Source organism: Cryptosporidium bovis (genome assembly GCF_009768925.1).
Source record: "Cryptosporidium bovis isolate 45015 chromosome Unknown contig_8, whole genome shotgun sequence".
Lineage (NCBI taxonomy): Eukaryota > Apicomplexa > Conoidasida > Eucoccidiorida > Cryptosporidiidae > Cryptosporidium > Cryptosporidium bovis.
Genome location: NW_027124998.1, coordinates 303684 through 319051, shown reverse-complemented (window position 1 = coordinate 319051; position 15368 = coordinate 303684). Strand labels below are relative to the sequence as shown.

General features: G+C 33.6%; 6 protein-coding genes across 6 annotated transcripts; 3 read left to right on the top strand and 3 right to left on the bottom strand.

The window, feature by feature from the left end:
* Positions 1-5: 5 nt before the first annotated feature.
* FG379_003361 (uncharacterized protein) lies at positions 6-668 on the top strand (the record flags this gene model as incomplete). The annotated part of the gene is made up of 1 exon (XM_067328990.1): positions 6-668. One exon carries the CDS (start codon positions 6-8, stop codon positions 666-668), a length of 663 nt encoding a protein of 220 aa, XP_067185167.1.
* A 403-nt stretch (positions 669-1071) lies between these two features.
* FG379_003360 (uracil-DNA glycosylase) lies at positions 1072-1740 on the top strand (the record flags this gene model as incomplete). The annotated part of the gene is made up of 1 exon (XM_067328989.1): positions 1072-1740. The coding sequence occupies one exon, from the start codon at positions 1072-1074 to the stop codon at positions 1738-1740; it is 669 nt and encodes a 222-aa protein (XP_067185166.1).
* Positions 1741-2777: 1037 nt separating this feature from the next.
* Positions 2778-7215, top strand: FG379_003359 (uncharacterized protein; the record flags this gene model as incomplete). Its single annotated transcript, XM_067328988.1, has 1 exon — positions 2778-7215. A coding segment is annotated over one exon (4438 nt), but the record flags the coding sequence as incomplete, so codon positions are not given.
* Positions 7216-7364: 149 nt separating this feature from the next.
* FG379_003358 (uncharacterized protein) lies at positions 7365-10007 on the bottom strand (the record flags this gene model as incomplete). The annotated part of the gene is made up of 1 exon (XM_067328987.1): positions 7365-10007. The coding sequence occupies one exon, from the start codon at positions 10005-10007 to the stop codon at positions 7365-7367; it is 2643 nt and encodes an 880-aa protein (XP_067185164.1).
* Positions 10008-11351: 1344 nt separating this feature from the next.
* Positions 11352-11762, bottom strand: FG379_003357 (uncharacterized protein; the record flags this gene model as incomplete). The annotated part of the gene is made up of 1 exon (XM_067328986.1): positions 11352-11762. One exon carries the CDS (start codon positions 11760-11762, stop codon positions 11352-11354), a length of 411 nt encoding a protein of 136 aa, XP_067185163.1.
* A 651-nt stretch (positions 11763-12413) lies between these two features.
* FG379_003356 (DHHC family palmitoyl transferase) lies at positions 12414-13292 on the bottom strand (the record flags this gene model as incomplete). Its single annotated transcript, XM_067328985.1, has 1 exon — positions 12414-13292. The coding sequence occupies one exon, from the start codon at positions 13290-13292 to the stop codon at positions 12414-12416; it is 879 nt and encodes a 292-aa protein (XP_067185162.1).
* Positions 13293-15368: the final 2076 nt, after the last annotated feature.

Sequence of the window (15368 nt, the reverse complement as noted above, 5' to 3'; positions counted from 1 at the left end):
CGAGAATGGTAAAGTCTAAAAGAGTCAGGAAAACGATTGCTTTAGAGGGAGTGAAGAGAAAAAAGGATAAGTCTGAGATAATAGAAAACGTACATAGATTTATTCAAAAGTACGACTATATCTACGTGGTTAAACTCTTTAACCAGAGAAATTCCTCTTTGAAAGAACTTAGAATCAGTTTGGAGCCAGGTAAACTTTTGATAGGTAAAAATAAACTTTTGCAAGTTGCGTTTAACATGGATACAGAAAATAGTAATGGCAAAAATGCGCATGCGATTTCGGCATTTTTAAGGGGGGAGAGAGGCCTTATATTTACGGATCTTTCTCCAGATGATTTGAAAAAGGTTCTGTCTGAGAACTCCACCCTGGAAATAGGAAGAGAGGGTTCAATTTCAGATGTAAGTTGTATTGCTGAGCCAAACACTGAGTTGGCAAGGCAGCTACAAGGTGCTGAACTCTATATGAGAAAGCAGTATCCTCATCTCAGGTCCAGCATAGAAGGTGTTGTAAATCAGGATACCGTTACCATTTGTGAAAAGGGATTGCAACTAAATAAATACCAGTATTTACTCCTTAAGTACTTAAGCATCCCGACTGTTAAGTTTGAAGTTAAGCCAATTGCATACCTTTATAAAGGAAATGTTACGTATTTGGAGGATGAGCATTAAGAAACAAGATTCGAGTAATACGACATTACCGTCTTATAGAAATCAGATTTTTATCTTAAAGCAAATCTTTTGTTTTTTTCAGAAAACAGAAGATGAAGTGGAGTCTTTATATAGTAGTCTAGTCAGTAAATCATTGCTGTTACTAAGTTTTATCTTTTAAATCTTTGTTTTTGCCCTTTTTTTTGCAAGTTATTTTTACCTTTTGCAGTTAATAGTTGGGTTCTAGAAGCTAACAGAATATGTAAATGAAGATTTTTGAACTGGTCTTCCCGGTTTAGTTTCACACCCTGCTAATAATCTCAGCAAATAATGAATCCAGAGTAGTTTTCAGTTATAAGTTGCCGCCCTCTAAAAACATGTATTGGGAGTACAAAAATTAAAGTCAGTATTAAATGATATTGAAATGACGCAACTTTCAATATTGTCATTTATGAAAAAGAAAAGTGAGGCTCACGTAGAAGTAACTAGTGATTTAAATTGTGATAATGAAAACACAGGCAACAACGACAATTTCAATGCATTGAATTGTAATAAAAGGGATAAAAGTACTGAAGAAGACAGAAATAGCAAGAAAATAAGAATAAGTGGCAATATAGATGAGGATATAGTTAAGGAAGAAGAGCTAATCGAATGTTTTGGAGAAGAATGGTTTGGGTTGCTTAGGGAGGAACTTTCAAAGCCATATTTTATTGAGTGTTTTAGAAAAGTAAGGGAAAGAAGGCGTATTGTAAAAGTTTATCCACCAGAAAAAGATATGTTTCAGTGTTTTAAAACCACTCCTGTGAGTAAAATATCGGTTGTTATCATAGGTCAAGACCCCTATCATCAACCCGGTCAGGCAATGGGTCTATGTTTCTCCGTTCCAAAAGGCGTTCCTATTCCACCAAGCTTGAAAAATATATACAAGGAAATAGGTAAAGGTACTCCATCGCATGGAGATCTCACTTCATGGGCAGAGCAAGGTGTATTCCTCCTAAATTCTCTTCTTTCTGTGGAAGAGGGGAAACCAATGTCGCACAAGGATTACGTAAGTTTTATTGTATATAATATACACAGAACGTTTTTTTATTAATTATTAGGGATGGGATAAATTTACAAGTGCTGTTATTTCAATTATAAACAAATTAGAAAAACCTATAGTGTTTATGTTATGGGGAAGATCTGCCCAAACGAAAGCCTCGAACGTCTGCAGGAAAAGACATCTGGTTTTGGAGTCTGCACATCCTTCTCCACTATCTCAAAAAAAGTTTATGGGTAAGTACTGTTCTGTACATGTCTCTACACTATGCGTCCGTTTCTATACCTACTAAAACAAAATAAAAAACAGGAATAGGAGTGTAGTGAGATAAAATATAATATAAATGAAAGGCTAACTAGTTATTTTTAAAATAAAAAATTGATTTAAGGGTGTGATCACTTTAAAAAGTGCAATGAGTTTCTAAGGAAAAACAACAGACCTGAAATAAACTGGATTCCTTTAAACTGAGCCTTAGGCCCAGGTACCCCATGGATTTTTTTTCTTCTTTATTTGACTATAAAGGTGATGCTCTTCTTCAGCTAACTTAAATGATGCTCGTATTTTTGTAAACGAGTATGAACCGGTATTTGCATGTTTTTTTTACCGACTAATTTGTACATTTTCCTTTTATTATCTTATTTCTTTCTTTTTAACTTTTTTTCGCAAAGGATTTGTACTATTGGTTATATTTTTAAAAAATTTAGGAATAATTCAAGAATTTGGATGAAGAATAACCTAATGAAATGTGGATTCACTTACTCTTTTTGTCTAGTTGGGGGAAGCGCCCTGGAGGAGTGGAACCTAGTTATTTGCTAAAAAATATAATTGGTAACTTTTTTTTTGTTGATAATTATCAAGTTAAGCAGGAAAAAGTAATTAGGGGTATTTTCACAATTTAATATTTTATAGAACTACCTTTACCACCTGAATACATATGTATATTTGCGCATTTACCTTGAATAAAGTCAGATGAAATTATTTCCAAGGTATAAACATATATGTACATAAACTATTGTAGAAGGCATTTATTGTAAGTTATATAAGAATAAATCTATAGTGGGGTTAGGATTGGAAGAATATCCAGTACAACAATGGCCTCAAACGATTACACTGAAGCAGTGGATTCAAGCGATGTTTCAATGAGACTTTCAGATTCTCTTTATAATGAGGGAGGAATTCCGGAGTATTTGTTTTTACAGGGCGACGATGAGGGATGTGAGGACATTGCTAACTCCAACTCGGTTCCCATATATGGTGTAGAGCAGGATAAAGCAATGAATGGCGAATTTTGCAACGATAGCAACATAGATTTGATGAGTGACATAACAGTCTCTAGAAGTCAGTGTAAAAGGAAGAGTAGTATTTCAAGCAACAACAGTGAATCTAGAGGATCTGTGAGAGGAAAACAGGATGTAACAATTGAGGAAGATATACCAGAAGAGGTGACTTATACAAGTGGCGACTCGTGTATAAAATACAGATATATTGCTGATTTTTGCATATACAATAATAAACTGTCAAGAATGATACCTTTAGATTCTATTAAAAACAACTATGAGAGCATATACTTTAGTAGTAAGAAGAGTACTCTCGATTATTTCGTTACATACGAAGGGAGCAATGATAGGAATTCAATATCTGAGTTAAAAACAGAGAATAATAACGATGAATTTACAATGACAGGCTATTTAATACCTTTTAACTATATACTTAGTTACGATAAGGAAAAAAGTACTATACTGAGAGAAAACTATAAAAAGTTGCTAAAAGCTCGCCAAAAAGGTGGAGTTTCGAGTGGATTTAAATCAAAAAAAGTCAAAGAAATTCCAAAATCGTTGCTTAAACAAGAAGCGTTTAATTCATTTCCAATAACATGCAGGATACATTCTTGGACAATAGAATTCGGGAGCAATATATATGACCCACCGTGTATATGGATAAATAGTATTCCCTTAAAAGGTGATCAAAAGACTTGCTATAGACTTATTTGGCCAGCAAACAAGTATTCAAAGTATTATTCAGCAGCAAAATTAAAGTTTGACATTATCACAAGACTAGTTAAAACGCTCTTGTCTCCAAATTCAAATAGAATAGGTTATAGAACATTTTTGGACCAGGTTACCGGAAAGTCGCAAGACAAATCGCCAAACAAAAAACAAATAACTTCAACAGAAACTGACGGTTTAAACTGCACAAATGAGGACAACTCTGATCAAGTTAGCGCAGGTTCGACTGTATCAGGTGGGACTCCAGCTAATTCAACTTTAAAAAAAACAAGTAAAGAATCGATTAGTTCTAGTAACGACACAAATTTTAGCACGGCATGGGGTGATCCTGTCTGCATTCCAGGCTCGACAGAAAAGGATGTATTGTTGATGTACAAGTTCATTGAGAACTATTTAAAGGCATATTCTGAAAGACACAATTTGTCTAAGACCCTTGGTATTCAGATACTGGTTACAATGAGGAATAAATTAGTTAAAATGATATCGAGTGAGGATTCATCTTTGAGTGAAAGTGAAATAAGTTCAAATTTGGATAATTATCTAGAAAATATTGATTTAATGGAGAAAATATTCTCCTGTAACAAATTACAAAGTAAGGCTATTGGTTTAGTTGTTGGAAATAGGAACGATTTAGGTGGGGTTAACGTTAGTAATGGCAATAATTTAAAGAGAAGAAGATCTTCAGTGAGTAAAGCTGAGGATGCCTTGAAAAATTACCTACCCAAAATAAAGTGTTATGCAGACAGTTTCGACAATTGTTTGGGTGTATTAAGAATGTCATTTTTCCTAGGTGTGTATGGTGAATATCTAGATTTACCTATAAATTCAAGTTCATTGCTGAGCATTCAATCTTATTATTCAAGAATTTTTCCTGAAAATAATTCAACTTGCATTGAAATAATTAAGTGTTTTTATTTTGAATACAAAAACATTATTGAGAGACAAAGGAACAAATTAAAAGAAAATGGAAGAAAAGTAATTCAAGAGGACTTGGTTGAATTTATAAGCATTGTAAATTTATTTCCAAAGAATTTATTTTTTTCAATATCAAGTAAGATGGTGTCATTCATTTCGGATAAATTACTTCCGTCTAAACTTGGTTTGGTTCCAGAAGAAACAAATTCAGACAACAGTTTTGGCAGTAGGCAAATCAAGAGAGCTGCCACTTCACTGTTATTTAATCCAGATTCAAGTGGCATGGATATTAAAGCAGGCGACAGCTTGCTCTCTGAATTTAACAGTTCATTATTAAACGATATAATTAATAAATATTACGTCGATGACGTCACCTGGCCAATTATTTTAGGTGAAATACAAAAAAGACTTGAATCTATTTCGAACTATTTTGAAGATTTTGGTGAAGACGATGACGATCATGGTCAGGATGAAAGAAACGCAGATGAAAATTTTCAATGCAAAATTGATATTAATAGAACAAAGAAAGAGAATAATGAGGAAGAAAAGATTAAGAGCAAAAACGCAAGTTGTGACTATTTTGAGAATAACGCAGAAGCAATGTTTCACAAAGACTCGTTTTTAGGCGTGATGAGTTGGATGATAGATACATTGTTTAGTGAAAAGTTGGGAAAGGAGTTTATGGATCAAATAAACGCAATGCAGAACACATTTGTGAGTAGTAGTGCACCTGGGAAAAAGAAAACAAATGTTTCACTTGGTAGAAATGATAACTTGATAGGAACAGATAGATACTCGAACAAATACTACATATTTAATAATACAAAGACGTCAAATACACTAAATAAATCGCTAGTGATAGTTCCAAGTTGTTCAGAGAGCTTGAATAATGAGTATTTGATTCACAGATCCCAGTGTAACAACCCAATATGCACTAAAACTGCAATAGATAAAAGTGAAAGTCCTTCCTTGGGCATCTATGCTTTTGAAAATAAAAGAGCATACACTGCATTTGAAAACAAAGTAGAGAGAAAATCATGGTCTTGTTACAGATACTTGACTAGAAAAAAAGACCTGGACACACTCATGACATGCCTAAATGATGAACATTACTGTGAATTTCAATTAAAATTAAAACTCAGAAGTATATTTAGTGGAAAAGAGTTTGAACACGATCAGTTTAATCCAAATGAATACGTTAAAAACAGAATAAAAGATAAAGAACAGGTTATTGTACCTTTTGGTTTTAATTCAATTGGAATTGATATGGAAAAACAGTACATTTGTTTTTCCTTGTTATCCTTGTTTAAACAAGTGTCCGTTATGTATATGAAAATGCTCTTTCCTTTGTTGGTTTGCATCAGAAATGAACTCGAAACCCACTTTCAAATAATGGACTTATTGTTTAAATTATCACTTACTATTTTCGAGTTGTTCATAAATGGACATGGGACTACCCAAACTGCTTTCGACACCGTCATAAAGGAGTTGGCTTCATTGATTAAGTTAATTTCGGAATCGATTTTAGATTGTTTGTCCAGTTTTGGGATAGTATTTGACAAAACAAGGGAGAAAAACTACAAACTTTGGCTACAACATTTTGAGGGAAATGTCAATATGGAGAGTCATGAAAAAGACGGATTTGGTTTATTATTGGGTAGAAAAATATCAGTTATATGCTTATACCTGAAAATATTTGCGTTCAAGATAATACCAAAAGGCATCTTAGACATGTCATTTGGAAGAAATTGCGTCTCTCATTTTGATTTTAATGGAAATAGTGGCTATGTAAATGATAGAGATGCGTTCATCTCAATGCTAGATAATAGTAACAGTGGAGGGAAATCCCAGTCACGTATATCTCGCTTTATTCCAAGGCAGTCAGATGCACTTTATTACTTTAGATCCGGGCATCTGTTAGTTATACTTGAATGGATAAATTCAATCATATCAGAAAGAAAAGGAAATTGTGATGACTACGTTAGATTTATTGAACACTTTTACGAGATATCGGAAAATGTTTCAACCATAGAAAAAGTAAAGGTAGAAAACATTTGTTATAATTTTGGAGACGAACAAAATGGCGTGGAGGATGAAGCGAGTTTAACTCCTTTCGTATTACTAAATTGCAGATTGTTTCCGAGAAAAAATGAGACTGTGCCAGACGACATTGAGTCTCAGTTGGAGAGGCTGAAGGAAAATATAGATGCAGCGGATTCTTTGGGAAGGGACTTTGTTTCGCGTAAAAGAACTTCAAATAGAATAAAGAATAATAATCTCTCAAATTCATATAGGGAGGCCATTATAGCCGATTCTACATTCACAATGGCGGAATCACGCGAATCTTTTGTGAGAAGCAATATTAAGTACATTAAAAAATCGCGAGATGATAATGGTGAGTATTTAAATATATCTCTTATACTTCCAGTGCGTTTTAATAGTAAAAGATCAAACGGTGTTCCGGGTCCTTTTGGAAGATCAATTATAACCAAAAGTGCTATTCAGAAAAAGAGTCTTGAAATACACGGTTTCCAGCCAACCACACCTTTTTATTTGATAAATGATTTGCTTTTCAGAGACTCAATAGAGAGATTTCTATCTAGGAACGGTTCGCGTGTCAGTTACTTTATTGGAGACAAAGTGTATCATGGAGTTATAATTAGACTAACTACCGATGGGGACGATATATGGGACTGTATTCTAGTTGAGAACGATGATTTGAAGAAGAACAAAGAAAGATCTATAGTGTGCTTGAACTTATGGCAGATAATTCTTGATTAATTCATTTAATAAATTTAGAGGCTTAACCAGCTCACAGATACTTTTTAAAGGTATAACCATTAAATCCATAAGCGATAAAGTATTGTTGTTATAATAGGCCTTAAGTATCTCCTCTTCAGGATATCCTTTGAAGCAATCGCTATTTTTGGACGTTGATTGGGGTTCTCCATCATGCATCTCCTTTGTGATTTCAGGAGTGCTTTGATATCTTTGACTGAAGTGTGTGAGGAGAAGCGACTTTGCTGAGCATTTGACGGCTGTCCTCACGGCTTCTGAAATGGTTGAGTGGTTCTTTTTCCTGGCCTCTTCACCAAGAGAATCCTCAAAAGTCGCTTCGTGGATAAGCACATCGCAATCTTTGGATGCTAATTCAAGAGACGAACATGGTACGGTGTCTCCAGAGAATACTATTGTAAATTGATTATCTGCTTGGCACTTTAAACTATAGTCATCACTTTGCTTCAAGGATACTTTTATCCCAAATGAATGTTTAATGTGTTTAACTGGAAATGGTTCAAACATTATTACTGTGTCACTGTCTAATGCGACCTCATTTTGCATTTTTGAATTGCTGTTCTGAATCGGAATAAAGATCACTTTTGATTTTAGATCAAACTCTGGTTCCAGTTTCGCATTTCTTGGTGGAATTATTTCGTCTATATGAAGTTCCAACAACTTTTCGATGCTTTTTGGCCCCATTATAACTATCTGGTTATTCACTGATATTCTTTCCAATTCATTCTTGGACAATTTAATGATGCCATTAGCAAACTTTGGTCTGAAATTAGAATCACCACACATTTTATTATTGTCTTTTGACTTGTGAATGTCAAGTTCAGATTTAGAAGTAATCATTTCACAGAAATACTTTGCTTTGATGAGTCCGAACAGGCCCAAGAAGTGGTCCTCGTGGGGATGAGATATGAAAACAAAATTAATGGTACTTATGATATCAAAAAAAGTATCTTTGTTATATCCAAACAATACAAACAATTGAAAAATTGATCCTTCACCACAATCTAGAAACATGCTTGTGTTATCGTTTATTCTTAAGAGATTTCCAGAAACGTTCCTATATGGAGAGGGAATGGCTGAACCGGTTCCAAGGACACAAAGCTTTGGATATTCATCCTTAATGAGTGGCATTTTGTTGAGATATTCTTTGATTTTCCCGATTTTATCGGAAATTACATCAACTGATGTTGACTCCGGTGAGAATTTTGACATCTTTTTCAATATTGAGGCGGAGAATTTACACTCTTTATTGTCTTTTTCAATACATGATTTATAATCATATTTAGCTCTACCGTTATGGGAAATACTGAATGTTCTATTCCAGCAATTTGGATCGATATTAAACTGTTTATGGGGGAATACAAAGGGAATCATGCTACTGAGGAATCCTTGCAAAAAGTAACTTGTTATGAAAGGATTTGCTTCATGTGTACTAATCGTGGAAATGGGTGAAATGAGTCCAACAAAATTTAATTGGCCTCCAATTGAGTTATCTTTATTTGTAATGTAACTCAAATTCATTTTATCGAATTCTTGAGTAAAAAGACTTTGGCTACAGAAACCAAATACATAAAATACAGAGTCTAGTTTCAGTTCCCCTTTGACATGTTCATCATTACCCACAAATTCAAAACCTTTTAGAGCAATTATTTCCCTAATTCTTTCCTGAATACCTTGACATTCAAAAATTTCAATTGAGCTTGAAACCATGACCCATGGAAGCCTTATTGGAGGTGAGCATACTTCCCTCGAATATACTACCTTACCAGAATCAAGAGTTATGTTCTCTCCGTCCTTAAGCTTTGAGTACAATGGTCCTGGTGGTATCCCCAAAGACTTTGCTTTGAAAACATCAAATTTACCCTTTTTGTTTGGAAACTCGAACAAATACAAAATGGAGCATTCATCTCGAACAAAAGGTCTCTTTGTTTTTGATGTAAAAGATGAATGAGTGAACTCTGATTCTGATAAGAAAGAAATAGCCTTATCAGTGCATCTCCTTTTACACAAAAATGACTCATCGATGTAAATGTCACTGCGTTTAAGACCAACTAAATATGACTCAAGGAAAATCCCGTCCTCTAATTCAAACCTCACCATTTGGCTTTCATTGCGGTTGACTTCGTTGCTTTCGTTATCCCCTCTCAAAGATAATTCAACAACTTCTATTTCTAAGTCAAATTTGGCTGAAGAAGAAAGAGATCCCCCTCTTTGAACATCCAAAAAATCGCGAGAGTTGACTGAAAGCAGGCATTTTTTTACAGATACACCGTTATCCCTACTAATGGCCACATCACCAGCCCTGTAACCTAAAGTCAAAAAGTAATTTACCACAGGCTCCGGACCTATTATTCTCAATCTTTGCACTCCAATTCCACTCAGGGTTAATAAAAGACCGGGAAGTCCCCCTACAGTTTCAATAGATATATCAGTCAATAGTATCAACCTCAATTTTGAGAGTTTCACTTTGTGTTCAAAACAATACCTCTGGGTATTCTCACCTACATTTATCAAGCATCTATTCCCATCGTACGATAACAGCAGAGATCGCGGAGAGAGAAGGTGTCCAGATCCCGTCTGTCTAAAGTGGAGCTCGGAAAACATCTTTGCTCATTTATCCCATATGCCACCTCCCTAGTGGCTCATATGTACCATGCTAAGTCCTGAGGGAGGAAAAATCAAATTAAAACTTAAATCCCAAAATTCAGCTTTCGCATTTGCTTTGGCACATTTATTTTGTGTCTTGGCGCCAAAGGCCCCTTTTTCCACATATTAGTGTAAAAAATCCCCCAAATGAAAAGCAATCAGCTTAAGAGGAGATAGTGAGAAAATTCACCTTGGTTGCAATACTGAACCTGAAATAAGTAGGCAGAAATAAGTAGATGCTGATTAACAAATGGATGATAAGAAGCTAGTTTTTAGGAATTACTGTCCCAGAAGTCAGTGTTACACGAAAAGTGAGGAGCATTTGCTAAATTTGCAACTAATAAGGTCAAAGGTTCTCGACGACTCGATATTAGAAACAGAAATTACAAATGTGGTAAGTATTTTCTTTCATCATTCTTCTTCTGTCGTTTTGTTTTTTAATATGATAAATTAGCTTGGAGTCCACCAGGAGTACGGGACGTGTCTGAAAATCAATGCCTATTGGCTCCTTTGCTTTATCATAGGAAGAAAGAACTTGGCAAGTCTATCTTGTTGAATTGACTATGTAGCCCGTCCCACTCCATAGTGCTATATGATATGTCTCCTTTTTTCTTACTCCGAACTAGACGAGCAATGCATAACTAACTTTTTTGATCGCAATTCGGCTTCTCAGATTTCACCAGACAGAGACTATAACTATGACATAAAAAGGGATTTTGAGCTATTAACAAAAGAGCTCGAATCTAAAACAGAAAGAGCCATTTTTGAACTATTGGAAAAGAAGGGGAACAAACCAAGTTGATGGCAAACACACACTTTGGGAAATAAATTAAGTCTAAGGAGGCAAACGCCGTTGTTGATCTAAAGTCACAAAAGTATAGCTATATTATTCGTTTTTCCTGTTTGTGCTTAAGATTTAGTTGTTTCACTTTTTTTGTACCGACTAAATAAATTTTGTGTATCGGCATTTGAAACCTCATTCAATTATATGAGACGGCTTGTTTTGCTTTCTATACAGTTTTCGTTGTAGGTTTAACGTACAAATTTGTTGCTAAAAATGATTGTTTTTTGGTCCTAGTTCTTTTCTTTCCCGCTCAAAGCAAGACAATTGACTATTCTTTGTAATTTTGTTCCTTTTCTTACCTAGGTAAAAGTATGAGAATTTCTTAATGAGTTTAACTCGAGTTCAGTGAATATATATTTGTATAAGACTTGCTGAAAACGGTGGGGTCCACTGAAGTTGGTTTGTTTTTTGTTTTAAATCCCAAAATATTAGATTATTGAAGTGAAATAAAACTTTATTCACCGTTTTGGTGGACAAAAATTAATTGAATTCAATACAACTTGATTATCAGATCCAAGAATAGCTATGGAGAATTCATGTCTTACTTTTGAAGAGAGGCGCAAACAATTACTGTTATTCGTAGTCATTGCTTGTTTTAACTCTTCATCTTCTTTCAATATCTTTAGAAATGTCTCGCAATCTATATTATCTAAATAAGAAAGTGGTACTATTGTCGCAAATCTCAAGTAAAAGTCATCTTGAAAAAGTATTTCCTGAGCACTAATGAGATACCTATTCAAACTCGATGACCAGTCTAAGACAATATTCCCCCACTTTCCAGTACATTCCAATTTATCCTTAATTTTAAGTGCTAATGATAACTTGTGATTCTTAGATCTTAATTCCTGATCCTGAAAAATATCTGCCATCTTGTTTTTCCTTTCTTTTTGTATTGGTTGCTCCCTAAGTTACACGCAAATCTTCCCCTGTACTTTTGGTGAGAATCAAAGAAAGACAAATTCATAAGGCCACCGCATCTGAACCGAGCAAGTGCAAATATAGCCAAATTTGTTCTCTAAACGAAGCACTTCTCTGCCCTAGTTAACCCATTTAAGCCCCATCAGGTGTCTGCCCCCGTTAATTATTTCGTAAATAAACCGAGTTCTCGAAAATTGATTGTTCTCGCTCCTTAACTTATTCTGTCCACTTCTCCACTTGCTTAACTTACTTATCCAACTGCTATTCCAATATCCACTTCCCAATACTATCAAAAAACTAACCTATTATTATTCTTCAATACACTACGATAAATAAAAGATTTCGAGACGAGACGGGCAATCTCGTATTATTTTACTAATGAAAAAGGGTATTGATAATTTAATAATGAGAATAAAGTATAATGCATACTAAAACAAGGAATAAGATTTTGTTATTAGGCACACTGCGTGAAATATTGGCATTTAAAAATGAGCACAAATTTCATATTGTCCTTGATTTTTTTTATTACCTGACTGTAGATTTAAATTAGCCATTTGACTTCTCTTTAACTAAGATGAAATAATGGTTTTCTTCTGTGTATTCTAATTTGAGGTTGGAAGAGGCTGATTCATAAATACCTGTCTTATATTTCGAAGTATTCCAGAAGACCATGGATTTGATATCTCGCTGTAGGTTCTCTTAATTTGCTCATAAGTAGTTTTATTAAAAATCGCAGTATAGCAATGTAAAATGATGAGAGAAGCTGAGAAAAGTATAGTAAATGATGAAAATCCTATTACTACTGCAGGACCTCCTGCATTCTCCATAGTGTGTACGAATATTTTCGTTGAATCTCCCAATTTAAGATCATTCCTGGCCTGTAAAAAGAAATGATTTACCATCCAAGAAGAACCAACAATGAAAAGTATTTCACTTATAAACAGTAGGATTAAAAACATTATAAAATATCTGTAATTTCCGGAACCAATACAGGTTCCAACCCATGGGCAATGATGATCAAATCTATCTATACAACTATCACACACATTACAATGGACTGATCTGGGAGGTCTAATTATCCCACATGTATCACAGTATTTTACCTTAACCACCTGACCATTTACAACTATTTCAAATGAGTTTGTTGGTGGGATATCTGATAAACTCGGCAAAAAACTCGCAGAACTGTTAATGTTTTTATAAATACTATTGTTTGAACGAATATTCGTATTTATAATTTTATTGTTTTTTGAATTAAAAATTACTCCAGGATTTTTCCAATGAGTTAGAAACATAAAAACAATCATCAATAAGAAAAATATCACATTTAATGCAATCAATGATGATCCACCATTATTACATAACCAACTTGTGGCCGTAAAAAAATAAAGAATACATGGACTTATTATCAAAAATAAAGAACCAATGCACTTAAATATAGTTTTCAATTTTTTATTTCCCTCTCTTTTGTCGCCCTCCATTCCTAGCACACCCTTGATATTACCAATATTTTAATCTTTTGCTTTAAATATCTTAATTATTTTTTAACGACCCTCTTTCCTTGCTCTCCATTAATCCACCCACCAAATCGCTCCTTTCAACGGCCTAAATCTTAACTTCAAATTTATATAATCGCAAAATAAATAACGAATAGTACTTATCTGTGATAATATTATTCAAACAATATATACTTTTGTAACTTCCTTTATTACATTCACCAGTAATTTTAGTCGATTTCATTCAAATATCTGTGCGTATGCATGGAAATGAAATAAGTATCTCCATTCCCTTGAATAATATAGTAACACCCTTCTCTACATTTATTCGGTTCTTGTTTTATTTTACCCAAAAATAATGATAAAATTATCGATTTTATTCGTAATTTTTAATCCTCCACCTAATCTTAATCTTCATAAATGTATTTATTTGCTTTTTTTCCTCCACACTGCATTCCCTCACCCTCACCGCTAATCGTATTTTTATTTATAATTCCAACATGTTTCAAACAACCACCTCAATTAATTTCTTAAATCAAACCTAAAGAACAGCCGCATTAATGCTATAATCAAGGAAATAACTAACAACCTCAGAAATGACGGCATTAACACTTGAAAAAAAGAATGCAACAGTAATGAAATTGTCAAGAGGTGTGGGGCATGCATACATGCACTTTACCAACTGCATATGGTCCACAAAAACAGCAGGACCGGTATAGACGAATTTTTATTTAACAGAAAAGGTGAAATAACACAACAAAAAAAGTGCATGTCACATATAAAATACATGCGATACAGTAAATGGTATGGCATGAAAACAAAAAAGTAGACGTCTGAAAAAAAGTGGTTGGGAAAACCTTCAACATCGTGGGTGATCGTGAATAAATCATATGCGAGTACAATGAGTTCCGTTTCAATTTTTTGAGTTCTCTTATGCCCCTTCCTTGTTCAAATAGCAAAAAAAAAGTGAATAAATAAAAGCAATAGTTTGTGGTTTACTTGTATATTTACTTCTGGAAAAAGAAAAGGACGTGATTAAACTCACTAAAGCAAATAATTGTGCTAATTATGTATGAAAAGTAACCACTAAATTACATTATCCGGATTTATTGCATTTTTGTGCCTTACAAATACCAGGTATACACCCTTTATATTCTTTCAGACTAAAGAGGAAACAATGGATCATGGGGTTCACTCTTAGTGTATAGCCTATTTATCTGCCCAAAAATTACATTTAAACAACTTATCTCCATATTTCAAAAACAATAAAGACAAGAGTAATATTAAATAAGCATGTAAAGGTACTGTAGTAATGGGTATAATATCCACCATCACCTTCCTAATTTACATGCATCTATGACGTCACATCTTTAAAAGAGAAAAATAATTTCAATACTGTGATCCTAAAGCTTAAAGTATATAATTCAAATTATTAATTTTCTACTTCATATATCTTCATCTTGTGGTATTTACACTTATGAATCAACTATCACTTTTCCAAGACAAGATGATTATGATAAAACCTATGGAAAGATGTCGAAATATTTGAAAAAAATTTATCTGATTATAATTATCAAGAAATATGGGCATATTATTACATATATTATTGCTTTGTTTGTGGTCTCCCTCGAAATATAATTCTGTTAACTATTGTTCATTTAATCATGTCAAAGTTCAACCAAATTTTATTATTAATCAAGTAGCAATTCTACAGTTAATATTGTCTGTAAAAACGTCATTAGTAACTTATTTACTCATTTAGTCATCTCTACGAATTTACCAAAGACATATTTAAATCGGTAAACAATAACATTGTACTTACTATTCCCTCGCCTCTTGCATTGTTCTCAGTATTCAATTAATACTTCTCTATGACCTGATTTTCATTTCTAATAAAATTCATGCAATGTTCGTACCAATCAAGATACTACAACACATACAACAATTATTCCAATATTCATTTGTATTACTATTTTTAATGCACTAAATTATATGGTATCAGTCCAACCTTTACTATCTAAAACTTTCATGTACACCAATTACGCCCACCACCCAAATCTT